The sequence below is a fragment of the Macaca fascicularis genome, chromosome 3 (genome assembly GCF_037993035.2).
Source record: "Macaca fascicularis isolate 582-1 chromosome 3, T2T-MFA8v1.1".
In the NCBI taxonomy this organism is placed as follows: domain Eukaryota; kingdom Metazoa; phylum Chordata; class Mammalia; order Primates; family Cercopithecidae; genus Macaca; species Macaca fascicularis.
Window position 1 is genome coordinate 197893410 of NC_088377.1, and position 17523 is coordinate 197910932.

The following is a 17523-nucleotide window of genomic DNA, read 5'->3' on the forward strand; positions in this document are numbered from 1 at the left end:
ACTTGGCAGGCTGAGACAGGAGAATCGCTTGAACCCAGGAGGCAGAGGTTGCAGTGAGATGAGATCATGCCACTGCACTCCAGCCTGGGAGACAGAGTGAGACTCTTTCTCAAAAAAAAAAAAAAAAAAAAAGATGACTGCCCAGTCAGACTCTCTAAATGAAATGAGTTCTTAAACGGAGCCGACCACCTGATTTCACTAGTTGTCCCTCCTCGTTAGGAAAGTGCCAAGTCACCTTGCACTGGGCATTTTCTAAGCGCTGCCATTTGAGGTGCAGCTTTAAACTGATATATTGCAGGCTAGCAGTCACCTACCAAATGTCAAACGTAAAATGGCAGGATTAGTGTCAAGAATTTTCTTAACTAATGTAGTGTTTGGGTGCTGAGTAATTTATTAACTAAACTATTAATGCTTGAAATGTTTTTGTCAAGTTTTGCAAAAATGTCACAAACGTTTCAGATGCCATCCACACAGGCTAACTGGCAGGAAAAAGCAAACCCATTACATAGGACTTGATGGAATATTTATAAGATCCAGTTTCAAACAGATCCAGGCACTCGGCCAAAGTGCAAGATAGATGCCTCACTTTTAGAATTTGAGCGTCTAATGAAATTCAACAAAACAGAAAAGAAAGAGAATTCAAATAATTTTCGGTGCCCAATAATACTTTTCTTGAGATTGTTCAATATACTCAGATATAGTTTTATGTAGTTATCCATTTCTTCCCAAAGAATTCCAGAGATATCTTCAAAATTCAGTTATGCTGCAAAAAAAGAGCGGTCTCTAATGGATATTCAGTGTAATCAACTCATTAATGAAAGCAGAGACACTGCATAAAAGACCAACAGACTCAAAAAGGGTCCCTGGAAAGGAAGAGTGAAATTATTGGACAAAGTTACAGTGGACAGAGGCTGTAGATGTTATAACCCTAAGTTGCCCGGTGAGGAGGAGAACCTCCAGCAGCTGAGCTCTCTTGCCTCATCCTCTTCTGGTGAGACTGACGCTCTGTGCTGGAGATGGCTCACCCCCCAGCGGCAGCTTATGCCTAAAAGAATAGAAAAGAATGCTCATGCCAAGAATTTTGCTACAGTTCAACATTGCATTGGGGAAAAGTATAATGAATGAATCATGTGAACTAATTTTTTAAAGTCCAGACTCATTCCAGGCCACATAAAGGGGTGTCATTTACTTAAAACAACAATTGTGCTTGAACATCAGTCCTGTTTCCAAGAATACGGGGGCCTGGACTGATGCAACCAGTGCTTCTCCCACTGCCGTCAGCCAGAAAAACTAGTTCAAAATAAACATTTTTAAAAGACACAGCTGAGCTCAAGAGGAAGAGCAGAAAGCCCCAGAGGTCAAGGGTGAGAGAAGCAGCCGGCGGCACACAGGTGACCCAAGGCCTCGGGCAGGAGAGTGGACCTGCAGTCCAGCTCACACAGCTTCCGGATGTGCAGCCTGTGCCCAAAGCAGGGAGACTGGCTGAGCTCTGCAGGTGATGGGCAAAGCCACAAGGCCACGTATCAATGGACGGAGCAGCGTGAAGACACTCGCTGTCTCCCCAGGGTCTGGAGAGGTGAAACATCATCCATAAGGTGCAGAATTTCCAAATCTGCAGCACGAGAAGGGGGTAGAGTCTGAATACGACTGCCCGAAGACAGCAGGAACTCCAAGCAAAAAACTTACCTCGAAATTTAGACTGGAACTGCTGAAGCCTGCATGGACCAAAAGAAGCAAAAATGAGAACACTTTGAAGAAGGAATTCCCAAAGCAGGACAGATGAAAATACCGCACGCATGCACACACACTACAATACACACCTTGTTTTTCCCACTTTGGAGCTGAGGAAACTGAGTCACATAGGAGTTACGTAAGTTACCCCGGTCAAAGTCCTATTCGCAATAAAGCAGGCATTTGAAGCCAAGCAGTATGTCTCTGGAGTCATCTTTAAAATACGATGCTTAAGCCCATTTCATCACTATCTCGCTGCACCCACACAGCTGAATGAGATGCACGGCCCTGCCAACTGAGGTCACTTCGCAGGACAATTACAAGTTTAATTTGAACCAAATGATAACGAAGGTAATACATATCAAAGAATCTGTATTACCTTGGAGAAACAGCTCTCATAGTATCCAAAGAGAAATACTTAGCCTTACATGCATGTATGAGAAAAAATTAAAAATTAGTAAGCCAAGAGTCCAACATAAGCTTGCAAATCCTGAGAAAGGAAGAGGAAGATGATGCGGATGGAACGTCTGTGTGCCTTTGTTGACAGTGGTTATGAGACCACGGTTTTTCTTTTTTGTTAAAAGAATGTAAACCAGAGACACACAGCAAAGGAGGTGCAGCACTGAGCCACTGATCTCGGGGACAAAGCGCACTCTGAGTGTTAGGTGCAAATGAGGAAGTAACACTTCGGAGAGGATTTGGAGCGGGTTCCTCGTGAGGATGAGACAGCATTGACAGTTACCAGGCCCCTTTATGGAAGTCTTACCTGATTGTTCAAAAGGGGTGGGAAGACATGTTGCTAGGAAGCACGTTCTGTGTGGCCCCTGGGCACAATATGTCACAGGTCTCATGAACGTCTGAAATCTCCAGCCAGGGGTGTGTAGTTTACTATTATAGTGAGCAAAGGGTCAGTCTGAGGACAGGCAAAATCAAAATGCACATGTTCTCTACAGGGGAAATTCCCCACTGGAGACAGCTTTGCTTGAGTGAGCTTGACGACAGTGCAAATGCTGGGGCTTTTTGTGTTGGCAGTGTGGTCACCACAGTTGCCACATTGCAAGGACATGGTTATTTCCTTGACTACCTGTGCTGCCTCACCTCCAAAACTCATATGTTGAAGTCCTAACCTCCAATGTGGCTATATTTGGAGATTGGGCTTCCAGGGAAATAATTAAGGTTAAATGAGACTATAAGGGTGGGGCCCTGATCCCATAGAATTAGTGTCCTTATAAGAACAGACACTCTCCCTCTCTCTCTCCCTTTCCCTCTCTCTCCTTCTTTGTCTCTTTCTCCCTCTCTCTCTCTTCTTCTCTGTCTCCCTCCCACTCCTCCCACCAAGCCCTGAGGAAAGGCCACATGAGGACACAGAAGATGACTATCTGCAACCCAAGGAAAGAGCCCTCACCAGAACCTGACCGTGCTGCCACCTTGGTCTTGGACTTGCAGCCTCCTTAACTGTGAGCAATAAATGTCTGTTACGCCACCCAGTCTGTACTACATTTTTATGTCAGCCTGAGCCAACTAATACAGACGGAATTAAAGATAAGAGCAGAATAAGGAAAATAATAATGATAAGGAAAATAATGAGATTAGATGACATGTTTTATAACACATGGATTTCATAAATACTTGGGCCATTTTAATCTATGATAACGTTGGGTATTTACAAGATGGGTCATCTTTGAACTGTTTTTCTTCTTCAAAATTGCCTTTGCTATGCTTGGCCCTTTTTATTTTCATATAAATTTTATCATGAGTGTATCAATTTCCAAAAAATATTGCTGAGATTTTGGTTGGAACTGCATTGAATCTACAGATGTTCTCGGAAATAATGACATTTTACCAATAACATGACATCTAGTTCATGGGCACGGCAAGTCTGTCCATAGATGAAGCTCTTCTTTCCTTTATTTCTACCATGTTTTCTAATTTTCAGCACAGAGATCGCCTCATTTTTCACTACAATTATGCATGGAAATTTCCTGTCTGTGATGCTAGTGGTAATTTATTAAAATTTTATTTCCAGTTGTTTAATGACCGTATATAGAAAGGCAGTTATTATTAACCTTGTATCCTGCAACCTTGAAAACCTTACCTAAGAATTCTAAGAGTTTACCTGTAGATTCTTTTGGATTTTCTATCAACAATATTTAATACCTGAACACATTAAATCTGATATCTGAACTATTTTCCATTTGCCGACTGATTTCCTCAGTTGCATTCCTGACTCTGTTTTTCTAAAGAGTATTTCAGAATTACGCTTCCAGGAGTCATCCATTAGATGAGAGGTTGCCAGAATTCTTCCGTGACCGCCCCACCTACAGCCCGGCTGAGCTAAGTACCCTCCCTTCATGCTTGGACAGCACACTGTGTCTACATCTATCTTCCTGAAATGAGCTGTGTATGAGATCATCTTGTCCTTGTCTTTCTCTTCTCCTGAAGACAAGGCCCATTCTCTTCAATTTTATATCCCTAATGCCTCCTGGAAGATAATAAGCTCTCAATAAATATCTATGGAACTGAAGAGCCAAACTAAATTATTAGCAACCATAATGGCCAAGGGTTTCACTCTGTGCTCTTATTCAATCCTCATGAAATCTATGAGGTAAGAAGAGCAGACATAATTAACAACCAGGTTACAGGAAGCTACAGGTCAAAATAGTAATTAAGTGGGAATTGTCCACAGCGATAAACCTGGTCCACACTAGACCTGGGGCCAGGAACTCATGCTCTTTCCCTTCCCCTTTTGCTGTTTCCAGACAAAAATGAAAATGCTGAGAGTGGAGCTCTGGGTCAGACTTTTTATACTATGCACATAAAAAGCAAATGCTTAGGTAGAGGTCATTTATTGATTTATGTGTTTGTTCTAGCATCCAAGGCTTCAGGAACCAAAGGGCCATCATGCTTTTGTAGCAGACAAGAGAGTCTTCTGCAGTATTTACAACTGATATAACTGAGCTACATGGCTGAAATCTACAGATCATTATATTCATGATGGGATGTTATGGACTGAATTGAGTTCTTCCTCTCTCAAAATTCATATGCTGAAGTCCTAGCCCCTGCAATGTGACTGTATTTGAAGATAAGGTCTTTAGAGAGGTGATTAAGTCAAAATGAGGTCATTAGGTGGGGGCCCTAATCCAATCTGCCTGGCGTCCTCATAAGAAGAGGAGATTCAAACACAGACACACAGAGGGACGACCCTGTGAGGACACAGGGCAAAGACGCTTCTGCAAGCCACGCAGAGAGGCCCCAGGAGAAACCAACCCTGCCAATACCTTGATCTTGGACTTCCAGCCTCCAGCGCTGTAAGAAAAAATTTCTGTGGCTTCAGCCTCACACCGTCTGTGGTCTTTGCCACAGCAGCCCTGAGACACAGGTGGCACTGTCAGATGAAGTCCTCTTCCGTGTGTGGACACCTCCTAGGCTTGTCTCTCCTCCTTTCCTGTGCTCACCCTTCACATCCAGGCACATAGGGAAATGGGAGGACAGCTCTTCCCACTCACATCTCACCTCCCTGCAGCACCTTACATCAGACCCTTTCCCCACCCTCATCCCCAAGACATACCCATCCTCCTCATGGGCATGACCTCCCACGTGAGCACCTCACATGTGAACAGAGGACAAGCCAAGGGAGAGGAGAGATGAGGAGCGTTGCTCATGGGAAGAACAAATGGAATGCTGTCTGCAGGACTCACCACGTCCACGCAGAGGATACAGCCATTGCACTGTCAACCCCTATCTGCTCCCAGGCTGGGTGGACCTCACGCTCTGGACAGCAACCAGGGGAGAGGGTAAAATCAGACAACAGGATTCTTTGCTTGTTCTGACATCAGCCCAACCCACTGAAGGCATGGGAGAGCAAGGTCTTGCCCTGCCTTCTCTCAACTCATGTGTCACTATGCTTCCATAATGCTTCAGTTCATGTGTCATGAATTGAGAGACACCCATCGTGAGATACCACTTCTGCCTTTCTCTTCTACTGTAATGGCAGCACTAGAAGAGAAAGGAAGAACGGGTATGCGACTTAGGCTGAGTCCATCGCGTCCTTTGACCTGTCACTGGAGGAGCAACAGGCTGACTGTGCCCAATAAGTTTGCATACATTGGGCTTGGATTTATATATTTATGCAAAACTCTAAATGTTTATAAGTATTTAAACTCATACAAATAATCCTCAGTCCTTCGTTTCTTCTCTTGACTTGACCAAGGTTCCCCCTGGTACCTCCTTTGGGACAGCCTTATGGTGTTCTTTTGTTTTATTGTTTTGTTTTGTTTTTGTTTTTATTTTGAGACAGAGTCTCACTCTGTCACCCAGACTGGAGTGCAGTGGCACAATGTTGGCTCACTGCAACCTCCACCTCCCGGGTTCAAGCGATTCTCCTGCCTCAGCCTCCTGAGTAGCTGGGACTACAGGTGCCGCCACCACGCCTGGCTAATTTTTTGTATTTTTAGTAGAGATGGGGTTTCACCGTGTTAGCCAGGATGGTCTCAATCTCCTGACCTCATGATCCACCTGCCTCGGCCTCCCAAAGTGCTGGGATTACAGGCGTGAGCCGCCGCACTCAGTCTATGGTGTTCTTTAATTCTGGGATCAAATTAGGCTCAAGCTGGGTACAGTGGCCAACGTTTGTAATCTCAGCACTTTGGGAGGCCAAGTCAGGCAGATCACCTGAGGTCAGGAGTTCAAGACCAGCCTGGCCAACATGGTGAAACCCTGTTTCTACCAAAAAATACAAAAATTAGCTGGGCACAGTAGTGCACACCTGTAGTCACAGCTACTGGGGAGGCTGAGGTGGGAGAATTGCTTGAACCTAGGAGGCAGAGGTAGCAGTGAGCCAAGATTGCACCACTGCACTCCAGCCTATGTGACAGAGTGAGACTCTGCCTCAAAAAATAAAAGAAAAAAAAGAGAGAAAAGAAAAGAAGTAGGAGAGCTGAACTTGAATGTCTCAAAAAAAAAAAAATTAGGCTCACGTGTCTAGTTACTTCTAGTTTCACGTCAATACACGTGTGGTTCTGAGCCACCTAGTAGTCTTTCTTTGGTGATAACACTGTGGGCAGCTGGCTGTCTTCCAACTGTGTGAAAACCATATTTTGCTTCTGTAATCCAAAGTACACAAGAGTCTCACATTTTATTCCTACTATGTCTTACCAGGTCCCTGAACGAGTGAAATCCAACGAACTCTGTCATTTAATTAATAGTATTTATCAATGTTAATTTCTTAGTTTTGATTACTATATGATGGTTATATAAGATACTAACATTGGAGGAAGTTGAGGGAAGGGTATATTGGTAACTGCAGTATTTTGCAACTCTTTAAGTCTAAACCATCTCAAAGTTAAAAGTTTAAAAAAATTCAGGCTTTGGAATTGGTCTGGAAATAAGGATAAAGAAATATTAAAGTTGTTGCCTTCGTTTTCTGGTTCAGGGATTGAGGTACGGTGGTGCCACAGCCTTTAATAAGGAATCCTCTTTTAGGTAGGAAAATACTGGCATCTTTAACAAATAATCCTCAAAATTTAAAATAGCTTAACAAGACAAAATTTTTATTTTTCTCTCAAACCACAAGTCCAGTGTGGATATTCTGTCATGACCAGCAGTTGAGGGGTGGGTTCCAGGGCACTATGAACCATGACTGGCAATTGATGGGCAAGGTGGGGGTGCTATGTCTCATGGCTGGCAATTGAGGGGTGAGTTAGGGGGTGCTATGCCCCATGGCTGGCAATTAAGGGGTGGGTTGTGGGGAGCTATGCCCCATGACTGGCAATGGAGGGGTGGGTTGGGGAGAGCTACCCCCTATACTGTTATTTCAAGACTCAAGCTAATGGAGGTTCTGCCATCATCAATGTGTGGCTTCCAAGGTTTCCCAGGGGGTCAACATCAACCTGGAAACTGGGAGAGAGTAAAGGGATTGCCCAAGACAATCCCATTTACAATAGCTACAAATAAAACAGAATACCTAGGAATATATTTAACCAAGGAGGTGAAAGATCGCTACAAGGAAAACTACCACACACTGATGAAAGAAATTGCAGATGACACGAACAAATGGAATAACATCCCATGCTCATGGATGTTAAGATTAATATTGTTAAAAAGACCATACTGCCTACAGCAATCTACAGACTCATTATACCCTATCAAAATATCAATGTCATTTTTCACAGTCTTAGAAAAAAAAATCCTAAAAGTTATATAGAACCACCAAAGAATATGAACAGCCAAAGCAATCCTAAGCAAAAAGAACAAAGCTGGAGGCATTACATTACCTGACCTCAAATTATACTACAAGGCTATAGTTACCAAAACAGCATGGCACTGGTATAAAAACAGACACATAGATCAATGGAACAGAATAGAGAACTCAGAAATAAAGCCATACATCTACAGCCAACTGTTCACAAAGGCAACAAAAACATAAACTGGGGAAAGGATATTCTTTTCAATAAATGGTGTTGGGAAAATTGGATTGCCATATGCAGAAAAAAGAAACTGGACCCCTATCGCTCACTATATACAAAAATCAACTAAAGGCCAGGCATGGTGCCTCACACCTGTAACCCCAGCACTTTGGAAGGCGGAGGCAGGCAGATCACTTGAGCTCAGGATTTTGAGACAAGCCTGGCTAACATGGTGAAACCCCATCTCTACTAAAAAAAAAAAAAAATACAAAACTTAGCCAGGCGTGGTGGTGGGCACCTGTAATCCCAGCTACTCAGGAGGCAATGGCAGGAGAATCATTTGAACCTGGGAGGTGGAGGTTGCAGTGAGTTGAGACAGCTGCCTCAAAACAAAAACAACAACAAAAAAGTCAACTCAAGATGGATTAAAGACTTACATGTAAGACCTGAAACTAAAAATACTGGAAGAAAACCTAGGGAAAACTCTTCTAGACATTGGTCTAGAAAAAGAATTTATGCCTAAGACCTCAAATGCAGAAACAACTAAAGCAAAAATAGACAAATGGGACTTAATTAAACTAAAAAGGTTCTGTACAGCAAAAGAAATCATCAACAGAGTAAACAGATAACCTGCAGAATGGTAGAAAATATTTGCAAACAATGCATCCAACCAGGGACTGATATCCAGAATTTACAAGGAATTCAAACAACTAACAAAAACAACAAAAATAAGCCCATTAAAAAAGCGGGCAAAGGACAAAAATAGACGTTTTTCAAAAGAAGTCATACAAATGGCCAACTAGCATATGAAAAAATGCTCATCACTAATCAGAGAAATGTAAATTAAAATCACAATTAGATACCATCTTATACCAGTCAGAATGGCTATTGCTTAAAAGACAAAAATAACAGATGTTGGCAAGGATGTGGAAAAAAGAGAATGTTTATACACTGTTGGTGAGGATGTAAATTAGTGCAACCTCTATGGAAAACAGTATGGAGGCCGGGAGCAGTGGCTCATGCCTGTAATCCCAGAAATTCAGGAGGCCGAGGTGGGAGGATCGCTTGAGCCCAGGAGTTTGAGACCAACCTGGCCAATGTGGTGAAACCCCATCTCCACTAAAACTGCAAAAATTAGCCAGGCATGGTGGTACACACCTATAATCCCAGCTACTTGGGAGGCTGAGGCATGAGAATTGCTTGACCCTGGGAGGTGGAGTTTGCAGTGAGCCGAGATCACGCCATTGCACTCCAGCCTGGGCGATAGGGTGAGACTCTGTCTGAAAAAACAAAATGAAAAACAGCACGGAGATTTCTCCAAGAACTAAAAGTAGAACTACCATTCAATCCAGCAATCCCACTACTGAGTTTCGATCCAAAGGACTAAAAGTGGAACTACCATTCAATCTAGCAATCCACTACTGAGTGTCGATCCAAAGGAAAATAAACCATATCAAAAAGATATCTGCACGCGTATGTTTACAGCAGCATTATTCACAATAGCAAAGATGTGGAGTGAACCTAAGTATCCATCAAGAGAGGAAAGGATGAGACAATGTGGTGTGTGTATATATATATGTGTGTGTGTGTGTGTATATATATATATACACACACACACATATGGAGGTCATTATCTTAAGGGAAACAACTCAAAAGCCAAATACCACATGTTCTGACTCATATGTGTGAACTAGAGGAAGTGTCCACATGGTAGCCGAGAGTGCAATGACAGACACTGGAGCCTCGGAAGGGCGGGGGCAGGAGGGAGGTGGAAGATTTAAACAAGATTTAATGGCTTCTTTGTAAACTATTTGGATGGCGGTTCCACTAACAGCCTAGTCTTCACCACTATGCAATATGTGCACGTACCAACACCACACCTGTACTCCATACATTTATACTATTTAAAAAAAAAAGAAAAAAAGATTGCCTGAGAGAAGTGTCCCCGTGCAGGCCAGCAGCAGCCCACATCACTCCCACTCAGACCCCACTGGTGAGGACTCAGTGGCCTCGCATAGCTGAAAGGGGCCCTGGGCAGTGCAGCCTCACTGTGTGCCCGGAAGAGGCGCTGAGCTCCGTGCCTGGCTGGGAGACTCCACCACCCGCTCTCATTATCTGTGCACCTTAATAGCCACCAGGTCTTTCAGAGGGAAGAGGCGTCACTTAGACAGCAGTTAAGCAGCACAAAGGGGCTTGCTCTGGGCACTGAGCCCTCACCTGTGCCCTTCCCATCACAGGTCGTTGTGAGCCAGTCACAGAATCATTAGTGAGAGGTGGCCAGTTTCAAGTTCTCAGTCCGGGTCGTGAGTGTTAAGAAGTAAGGACAGTGCCAAATCATAATTGGTCAAATTTGGTTTGCCACTATAGGTCCAGCTGTTAGGTGAGGACAGTGCAGAATGGCAGAGCCCTTGGGAAAGTGCCTGAGCAGTTCTGATGTGGGAAGGGGCATGGGCGTCTTCAGGGAGCCTCTAGAAAGCGCTATGCTTGATGCTGTTAATATGTGTTTATTATATGCGCCCGGCCCCCATACTGTTTTCCATAGAGGTTGCACTAATTTACATCCTCACCAACAGTGTGTAAACACTACTGTTACCTCATTTCATACTCATAACCGCCCCCCTCCACAAATATGGCCACACTAGGACTGAGGAATCTTAGGTTAGAAAAGTCCCAGAATCCACAAAAGAACAAGACACAGTCTTTGCTTTCTAGGCCCCAACACTCGAGTGAAATGGTTGCAGCTGACACGTGTGAGCTGGGCACATAAATCATAAGCCTGAGTGCCAAGGCCCTCACATCAGCCGGCACGTTGGCTCCCAGGGTCCACACCCGTGATGGTCACCCACTGCCTGACTGGTTTAATGAGCGCTAAGACAACAACCCATTCCTGCAGAATTCTGGTAACTTTGCAGTGGAGGCCTGAGCACCACGGTCAGCCTGTCTGGTCCACTCAATCCCTTCACAGCTGAGACCCCTGTGGTTCTCTGACCAGCGTCCACCTAAGGCTCGCCTGGCAGAGGCACCTGCTTTGGAGGACTCCTAAGAGGGGTGTCATATCATGTCTGAAAACTGCACCCCAGGACACCTCTACCTCCTTACTATCGCATTCAACCTCTGATGGTAAACCCCCAACTCTGAAGAGCAAATACAACCCTAACTCTGCTTAGTTACTAGAAGTCACTATCCTCCCCCCAAAAAAAAAAAACAAAAAAAAACTCTACCAAAAGAAGAAACTCAGCACCCAATCTTAAATTTCCATACTGGCTCTTTTGCATTTCTCTGACACATGCCAGCTTAAACCCAGACACTCATATTTTGCAAACGAAAACTGCTGAAAAGGTAACCTGCCCACCTTCTCCTAGGACAGGCCGACTCCTTTCCATTGGGTCTCTACCCCATTTCTCCTCCTTTAGGATTCCTTCGGGCTTTGCATTCTGTTCCCAGGACCAAAACAGTCCCCTGTAAACCTACTATCCTTTCTTTTCTGTTTTTTATAAAGAGTGAAGGCAGAAGTGACTAAAGCAACGTGCTGATAGGAAGCCAGCACCCGATTTAAGGACAGTGTCTTGTAAGGGCCTGGCCCACCCATCGTCCCTGACTCTGAACAGTGCTGTCTGTTCAGCAGTGCTGAGAGTGAGATTAATTATCCTCCAGTCCAGCCGAGAAGCGGGGGTTGCCACACGGATGTGTCTCCAGCCACTTACTACACAGAGGCTTACTCATCACAAGCGCTGAGGATCTTGAAAGGACGCACATTCCTGAGCAATATTTGTCCCTATGCTAATTTGATTCTGGAAAAACCAGGCTTCCCCCAGCAAGAAAGGCAAGTGAGAGAAAGAAGAGCAAGCTTTTGCCAAAATAAATGGGAGGAAGAATCCAATTCAACTTCTCCTCGTTGCACGGTTTAATCTCTGCTTTCCATTAGGGAGTTGAAGAGGGACTGCCCCTTCACCTGTTTGCCTCTGTGACTTCAGACAAATCCAGTTGACAACGACAAAGCACCTTCTTTGTCCTTCTCATCAGTTAATTTAAAGGGTGCATGTTTACTAACAGCTCAATCTATCTGGTGCAAACACTCTTTCACATTCTTTTCCTTCATCAAAAACAAAACCCCAAAACCTTCCAAAAACTCACATGGAAACTTCCCGTCTTAAGTCGGCCTGGATGGCAGCATCATAGCTACAGAAATCTTAGCCGCACAACCATGTCTTAGTCGGTTCATGAGCCTCCCTCTCTCTGTGAAATGTCAGGACCAGAAGCTCGCGTTTTGAGTGGCTAGTCTCAGCTTTTACAACTCTTCACACTGCAAACACTGAAGTAGCAAGGAGAGCTCCCTTTGACCCAAAGAAATTCCTTCCTCCAAGAATCAACCGAGAGGAAATCAACGTTTATGTTTCACACACAAAAAAAATTGACAATAAACTTAATTAGACTTGGTATTTTAAATACGCCGACAACTGCTGGTAACTTCACAAACAGAATGAACCAAGTTTACTTTCCTTGAGTTATTACCTAGCTGTATCAGGAAACATTTGTTTCTACCAAAGTGATCACTTGCATGGAGTTTTAACATCAGTTGCAAGAGAAGTATGGTATAATTTTAACACTGTACTTGCTTATATTTTATTTTAAATACAGAGTAATGTTTTAAATTAACTATAAAACTTCCATAAAATAAAAATGCATGATCTCATAAAATCAAATCAGTCTTTAATTGTAATAATAAAAATTACATTTAAGTAATGGTGTCTCGGAGTTAATAGCTCCATAAAAGCACCCCTGAAAAGCCAATCTTTGCTACCTGAGTGACTTTTTCTTTAACATTCTGCAATTAAAAGACGAGGTTCTGCCGGGACTCACCATGTGTCTGCTGCGGAACCTCCTACTGGGAGCGAATTTCCAACTGAGCTTGCCAGTGAGTAGTGAAGGGAATGTCGGAGCAAAGGTGTGTTACCTGGGCCCAGAAGATTCCGCTCTCCACGTTTTAACTACAAACCACAGAAAAAGGGCAACGTGAAACCAGGAAATGTTTTTAGAAAATTCTAAAATAACTACCATCTAGAGATAAAGTAATTTTTTTTCCCACTACACACCAGGAATAATGTTTCCCCAGTGTTATACACCATTACTACTCATTTGTGGATTAGGGGATTTATAAGGATGATGTCCATTTTTTTAATGCATCTTGAAGTAAGCCAAGAGTAGATTCCACCTTACAAATGCATTTTATGTCTAAGAAAGGCTTCTTCTGTTCCTTTACATCTTCCAGGTAACAGACATCAAGAAACCCAGCACTGCGGACTTAGCACCCAGGCACACGTTCGCATGTTCCTATTTATTTCACGTGTGCCGACCTCCTATCCTGATGAGGCCTCAAGTCCCCTGAAGACAGGGACTGTGTATTTTATTTTCCCCATGCATTTGCTCTAGGACTGGATCTTCAACACGTACAAGCGGGTGCAGGGAGGGAGGCCCTGAAAATCTTCACCAGCATCAACGCAAAAGGCCAAAGCCAAGCTTGTCTTCAACATCAGCCTCCAAAGGCCCCCCTTCTCTCCCCAGCCTTCACCTCCTCCCACGTTCCCTCCACCAATGCACCGCAGCTTCCTCAGTCTGGAAGTCGCCTGAGGGCTTATGACTCACACAGAATTAGGAATCCAGTCCCACCGGGCAATTCCCAGCTCTCCAAGCCCCTGTGATGCCTGCGGAAGGGGCAGCTGCTGAGCTCCCTAGGGCTGCGGCTACACACTCCCCTCTGCAAGAAACCTGCTTTAATTTCAGGGTTGTCTACCTACACACAAACCTGATTCTAGTAACTCCGTGACAAAGAACCTCTGTTATCTTCCTTCACCTGCAGAATAAAGAGGACCCGCCAAAGCCTCCCAAGGTCTATTGCTTCCTGTTCCTCTTCTCTCACTCCCCCTCTTCCTAGCCTTCCCCTTGACCTCATGTAGAAGATTGTTTCCTACTTTGGAATAAGTGGCTTAGGCCAGAGAGTGCCACGGCTTCTGCATTACTCTCTACCCTCACCCCGGCCACCAGCGCTGGAGCCACAGCCCTGCATCTGAGCTCTGTGGCCAAATGCACACCCACCTGGTCAAGACTGCCAGCCACACACCCCAGCCTCCATCACCCGCACCCACACTGACAGAGGCTGCCCACGAGCAGGCCCCAGGGGCTTCCAAGACCAGGACTGTGAGGGATCATTTGACTCATCAACAGGACAGGATAATACTTGTATTTTTAAAAGAGTCTTACGCGCTGCGTGAAGAAAGGCTGGGCAGGCGTGGGTGGTGGGCAGGCTGCCATGTCCATGAGACCAGAGTTCCAGGCTTCCTCGTTTAGCCTCTGTCCTTCCACACAGTGCAGGCAGCAGGCAGTGAGGACAGGTCCCCGGATGACCAGGCGGGGGCACTGGGACTGCAGGGGTCCTGGTGGGACATCGTGCTGGCCACCTAGCCCATGGGCACCAGAGAGAAAACGGCAGATTCAGGACACATTCAAGAGAGAGAACCCGCAGGATTCAAGTCATCACATAGGGTGGATTCAGTAAAAGGTATCAAGGATGAGGCCCAGGTGTGTGACGTGAGCAGCTGGGTGGATGGGATGTGGAGGCTAAACCAGGGGCCACTGCAAGAGCCCCACGTCTAGGCCAGAGGGCTGTGAGCTCCACACCAAGAGAACAGGAGACAAGTCGTGCAAAGGGAGGTGCCTTACCCACAGCTATGCGGCCTGGAGCCCAGCAGAGAGGTCCCCCTGGAGATACCACGTGGAGCAGATGACAGTGGAGGCAGGGGATGCGATGGGATCCCACCAGGAGGGCCTGAGAAGGGGAAGACAGGAGGCCTGGGCTGACACTGGAAGGCAGATGGAATGGATGGCCCCTGCAAGGTGAGGAGCCCCTGCAAGGTGAGGCCCAAACAGGAGAGTGAAGACCCCATGGCCAAGGCTGCCAGAAGCAGAGGGAAGCCTGCTTTCCCTAAGTTCATGAACTCAAGACTAAAAAGGAAAAAGAAAATCTTTCTTATTCAGTTGTATTATCACTAGAATAACAAGTACTTTATCCTCTTTTTCTTGGAACTGTTCTGTTTTTTTTGCTGCAATATTAGATAAAATGGGTTTCTTACTTAACCTAAAAATTCAAATACAGTTTATAGCTTGTCACAAGTAAACTACAGCATTTAAAAAAAAAAAATGATTTACAAAGGTACTTTGGGGAAGATATTCATGACTGAATGGAGACTACATAAAACGAAATGAAGTGAAATCATTCAAGGAAAAGACAGAACTTCTCATCAGAAAGCATTTATAGCTAAGTCTAAGCCTAAAATTAAATAGTTAAAATTTCCAGCACTTCTGCTGTTGTATGAGGTTCATGATCGCCCTGCCACAGTTGACCAGTTGGGCCATTAGAAACAGAAAGGTACAAAATTGCGGAACAAGTGTCTCGTGCACACTTGCCCTTGCTAGGTGCTGCTCAGGTCTGTGCTCTATGAAATGCAATTGGACTGCAAATATGTATGTATATATTTTTGATAATGAATTTAATAAGTAGCCAACATCTCATAATATAGAATTTAGCTGTCATTGTTTTCAGCTAGTTTTAACTGGGAGCCCTTAACTAAAGAATAAAACGTATTCTTATCTCTATAACTAGATAATTATAATCTATATAATTAATTCTATCTTATTCATCTGCATGGAAGAAGGAAGTTTACTTTCTCTTGCAGAAATCAGTTCGCCTCTCCCCACACAGCACCCTCATCACTTGGCTCCTGCAGCCAAGCTGCACCTGGGCACAGCACCTGGGCACCTGGATACCACTCCTTGCCCACACCTGGGCACCCCACTGCTGGCACCTGGACACTGCCCTGCCCCCCTCACCAGGGGACCACCCGGTCTCCCACACCTGGGCACCACCCCACCCCCCCACACCTGTGCACCACTCCACTGCTGGCACCTGGGCACCGTCCTGCCCCCTTCACCAGGGGACCACCTGGACCCCACACCTGGTCATCACCCCACCCCCCTTCATCTGGGCACCGCCTTACTCCCTCACCTGGGCACTGCCCTGTCCCCCCTCACCAAGGGACCACCCGGCACCCCACACCTGGGCACCACCCCACCACCCCTCACCTGTGCACCTCCCCCACCTAACCTGGGTACCATCCTGACCCCCTCAGCAGGGGACCGCCCAGCCCTCCACACCTGGGCACCGCCCCACTCCCCTCACCTGGCACCTCATCACCCAGCCCACGGCACCCCGCAGCCTGGCCCCAGGCCCACCTTCCAGGGCTCCCCGCGAAGCCTCCTGTCCGCTCAGCCCCACGCGCGGCACCACAGGTCCCGTGGGTTCCACCTTCCCAGCGCCTCTGAGGCCTCGCGGTCACTTCTCCCCGCACCCGAGCGAAGCCCGGCAGATAAATCTCTGAGGACGGCGCCTCTCCTGCCCCAGCCCCGGGGTCTCCCGTCTCACCCCACGCAAAGGCAATCTGGGCCGTGACCTCCGAGGCCCCCAGATCTGCCCCCCGAGCGAGGCGGGCAGGGAGAGGACGCGCGGCCCCCACCCACTCAGCTCCCAGCGCGGAGTCCCGGGACCACCTTGCGGAGAAAAGTCGGCCCGCACCTGCAGCGGAGGAGAAGCTGGGGGTGGGGGACCCAGGAACTCCGGCTCGGTCCAGGCGGGGCACCTGGAAAAGCCTCGCGCGGGGCGACTCGGGACGGCGGCGAGGAGGGAGGCTCCGCGGACGCCCGTGGGGCGGCCCGGGACGGCAGGTGCCAGGCGGAAGAGGAGGCGGCCCGGGGCACCCGAGCTCAAGCACCGCTCCCCCGACGTGCATCCGGCCCTGGGCGCCTCCCCCTTTACTTGGCTTCCTCCCCCACGACCACCCTCGGCCCACCCTCCAAACACAGGGGCGCCCCGCGCTCCCGCTGCGAGGCCACGCGAGCCCCGAGCCCCGCGCACCGGGCTGCAGACGGGAGACGGGCTCCAGCCTCAGGAGGCCCCAGACTTGCTGGAAAGGCAGGTGTGTTTAAAAATGGAACGGAAAGCTCTGTTGACCGGCAAAAGAAGTATTTACAAATCATTCTGGAAATGTAGAGACCACGGGGGAGAAAACGGATGCCTCCTAAACCTCCATGCGATCTTCGGAGGACTGGAGGACACCGGGCCCAGCCCCTGCAGCCCCGTGGGCTCCGCGATGACCCCACCCGCTTCCCCACCAGCCCGTTCCTCCAACTGCGGCTGCTGCGTCCCACCAGGCTCCTTCCTGGCCCTGAACACACGGCGACGTTCCTGCCCCCACGTCCACCTGAGGAGACTCTTTCTCAAGCCCCTGCCTGGTACCCATCCGCCCCTCTGGCTTCCTGTCAAATGGACAGATGCTTA

General features: G+C 46.7%; 1 protein-coding gene across 1 annotated transcript; it reads right to left on the reverse strand.

The window, feature by feature from the left end:
- Positions 1-506: 506 nt before the first annotated feature.
- LOC135969979 (uncharacterized) lies at positions 507-17222 on the reverse strand. Its single transcript, XM_065541229.2, has 8 exons — positions 17216-17222; positions 16762-17129; positions 14853-14958; positions 14394-14590; positions 12996-13123; positions 2498-2619; positions 1687-1715; positions 507-763 (listed from the first exon to the last, which is right to left on the reverse strand). The coding sequence occupies exons 1-8, from the start codon at positions 17220-17222 to the stop codon at positions 755-757; spliced, it is 966 nt and encodes a 321-aa protein (XP_065397301.1). The 3' UTR covers positions 507-754.
- Positions 17223-17523: the final 301 nt, after the last annotated feature.

Coding starts and splice junctions, on each gene's coding strand:
- LOC135969979 (XM_065541229.2), bottom strand. Junction 14,959..16,761: donor CAGCTTCTCCTCCGCTGCAG/GTGCGGGCCGAC, acceptor TCCCCTTCTCAG/GCCCTCCTGGTGGGATCCCA. Junction 14,591..14,852: donor TCCAGGCCGCATAGCTGTGG/GTAAGGCACCTC, acceptor CCCATGGGCTAG/GTGGCCAGCACGATGTCCCA.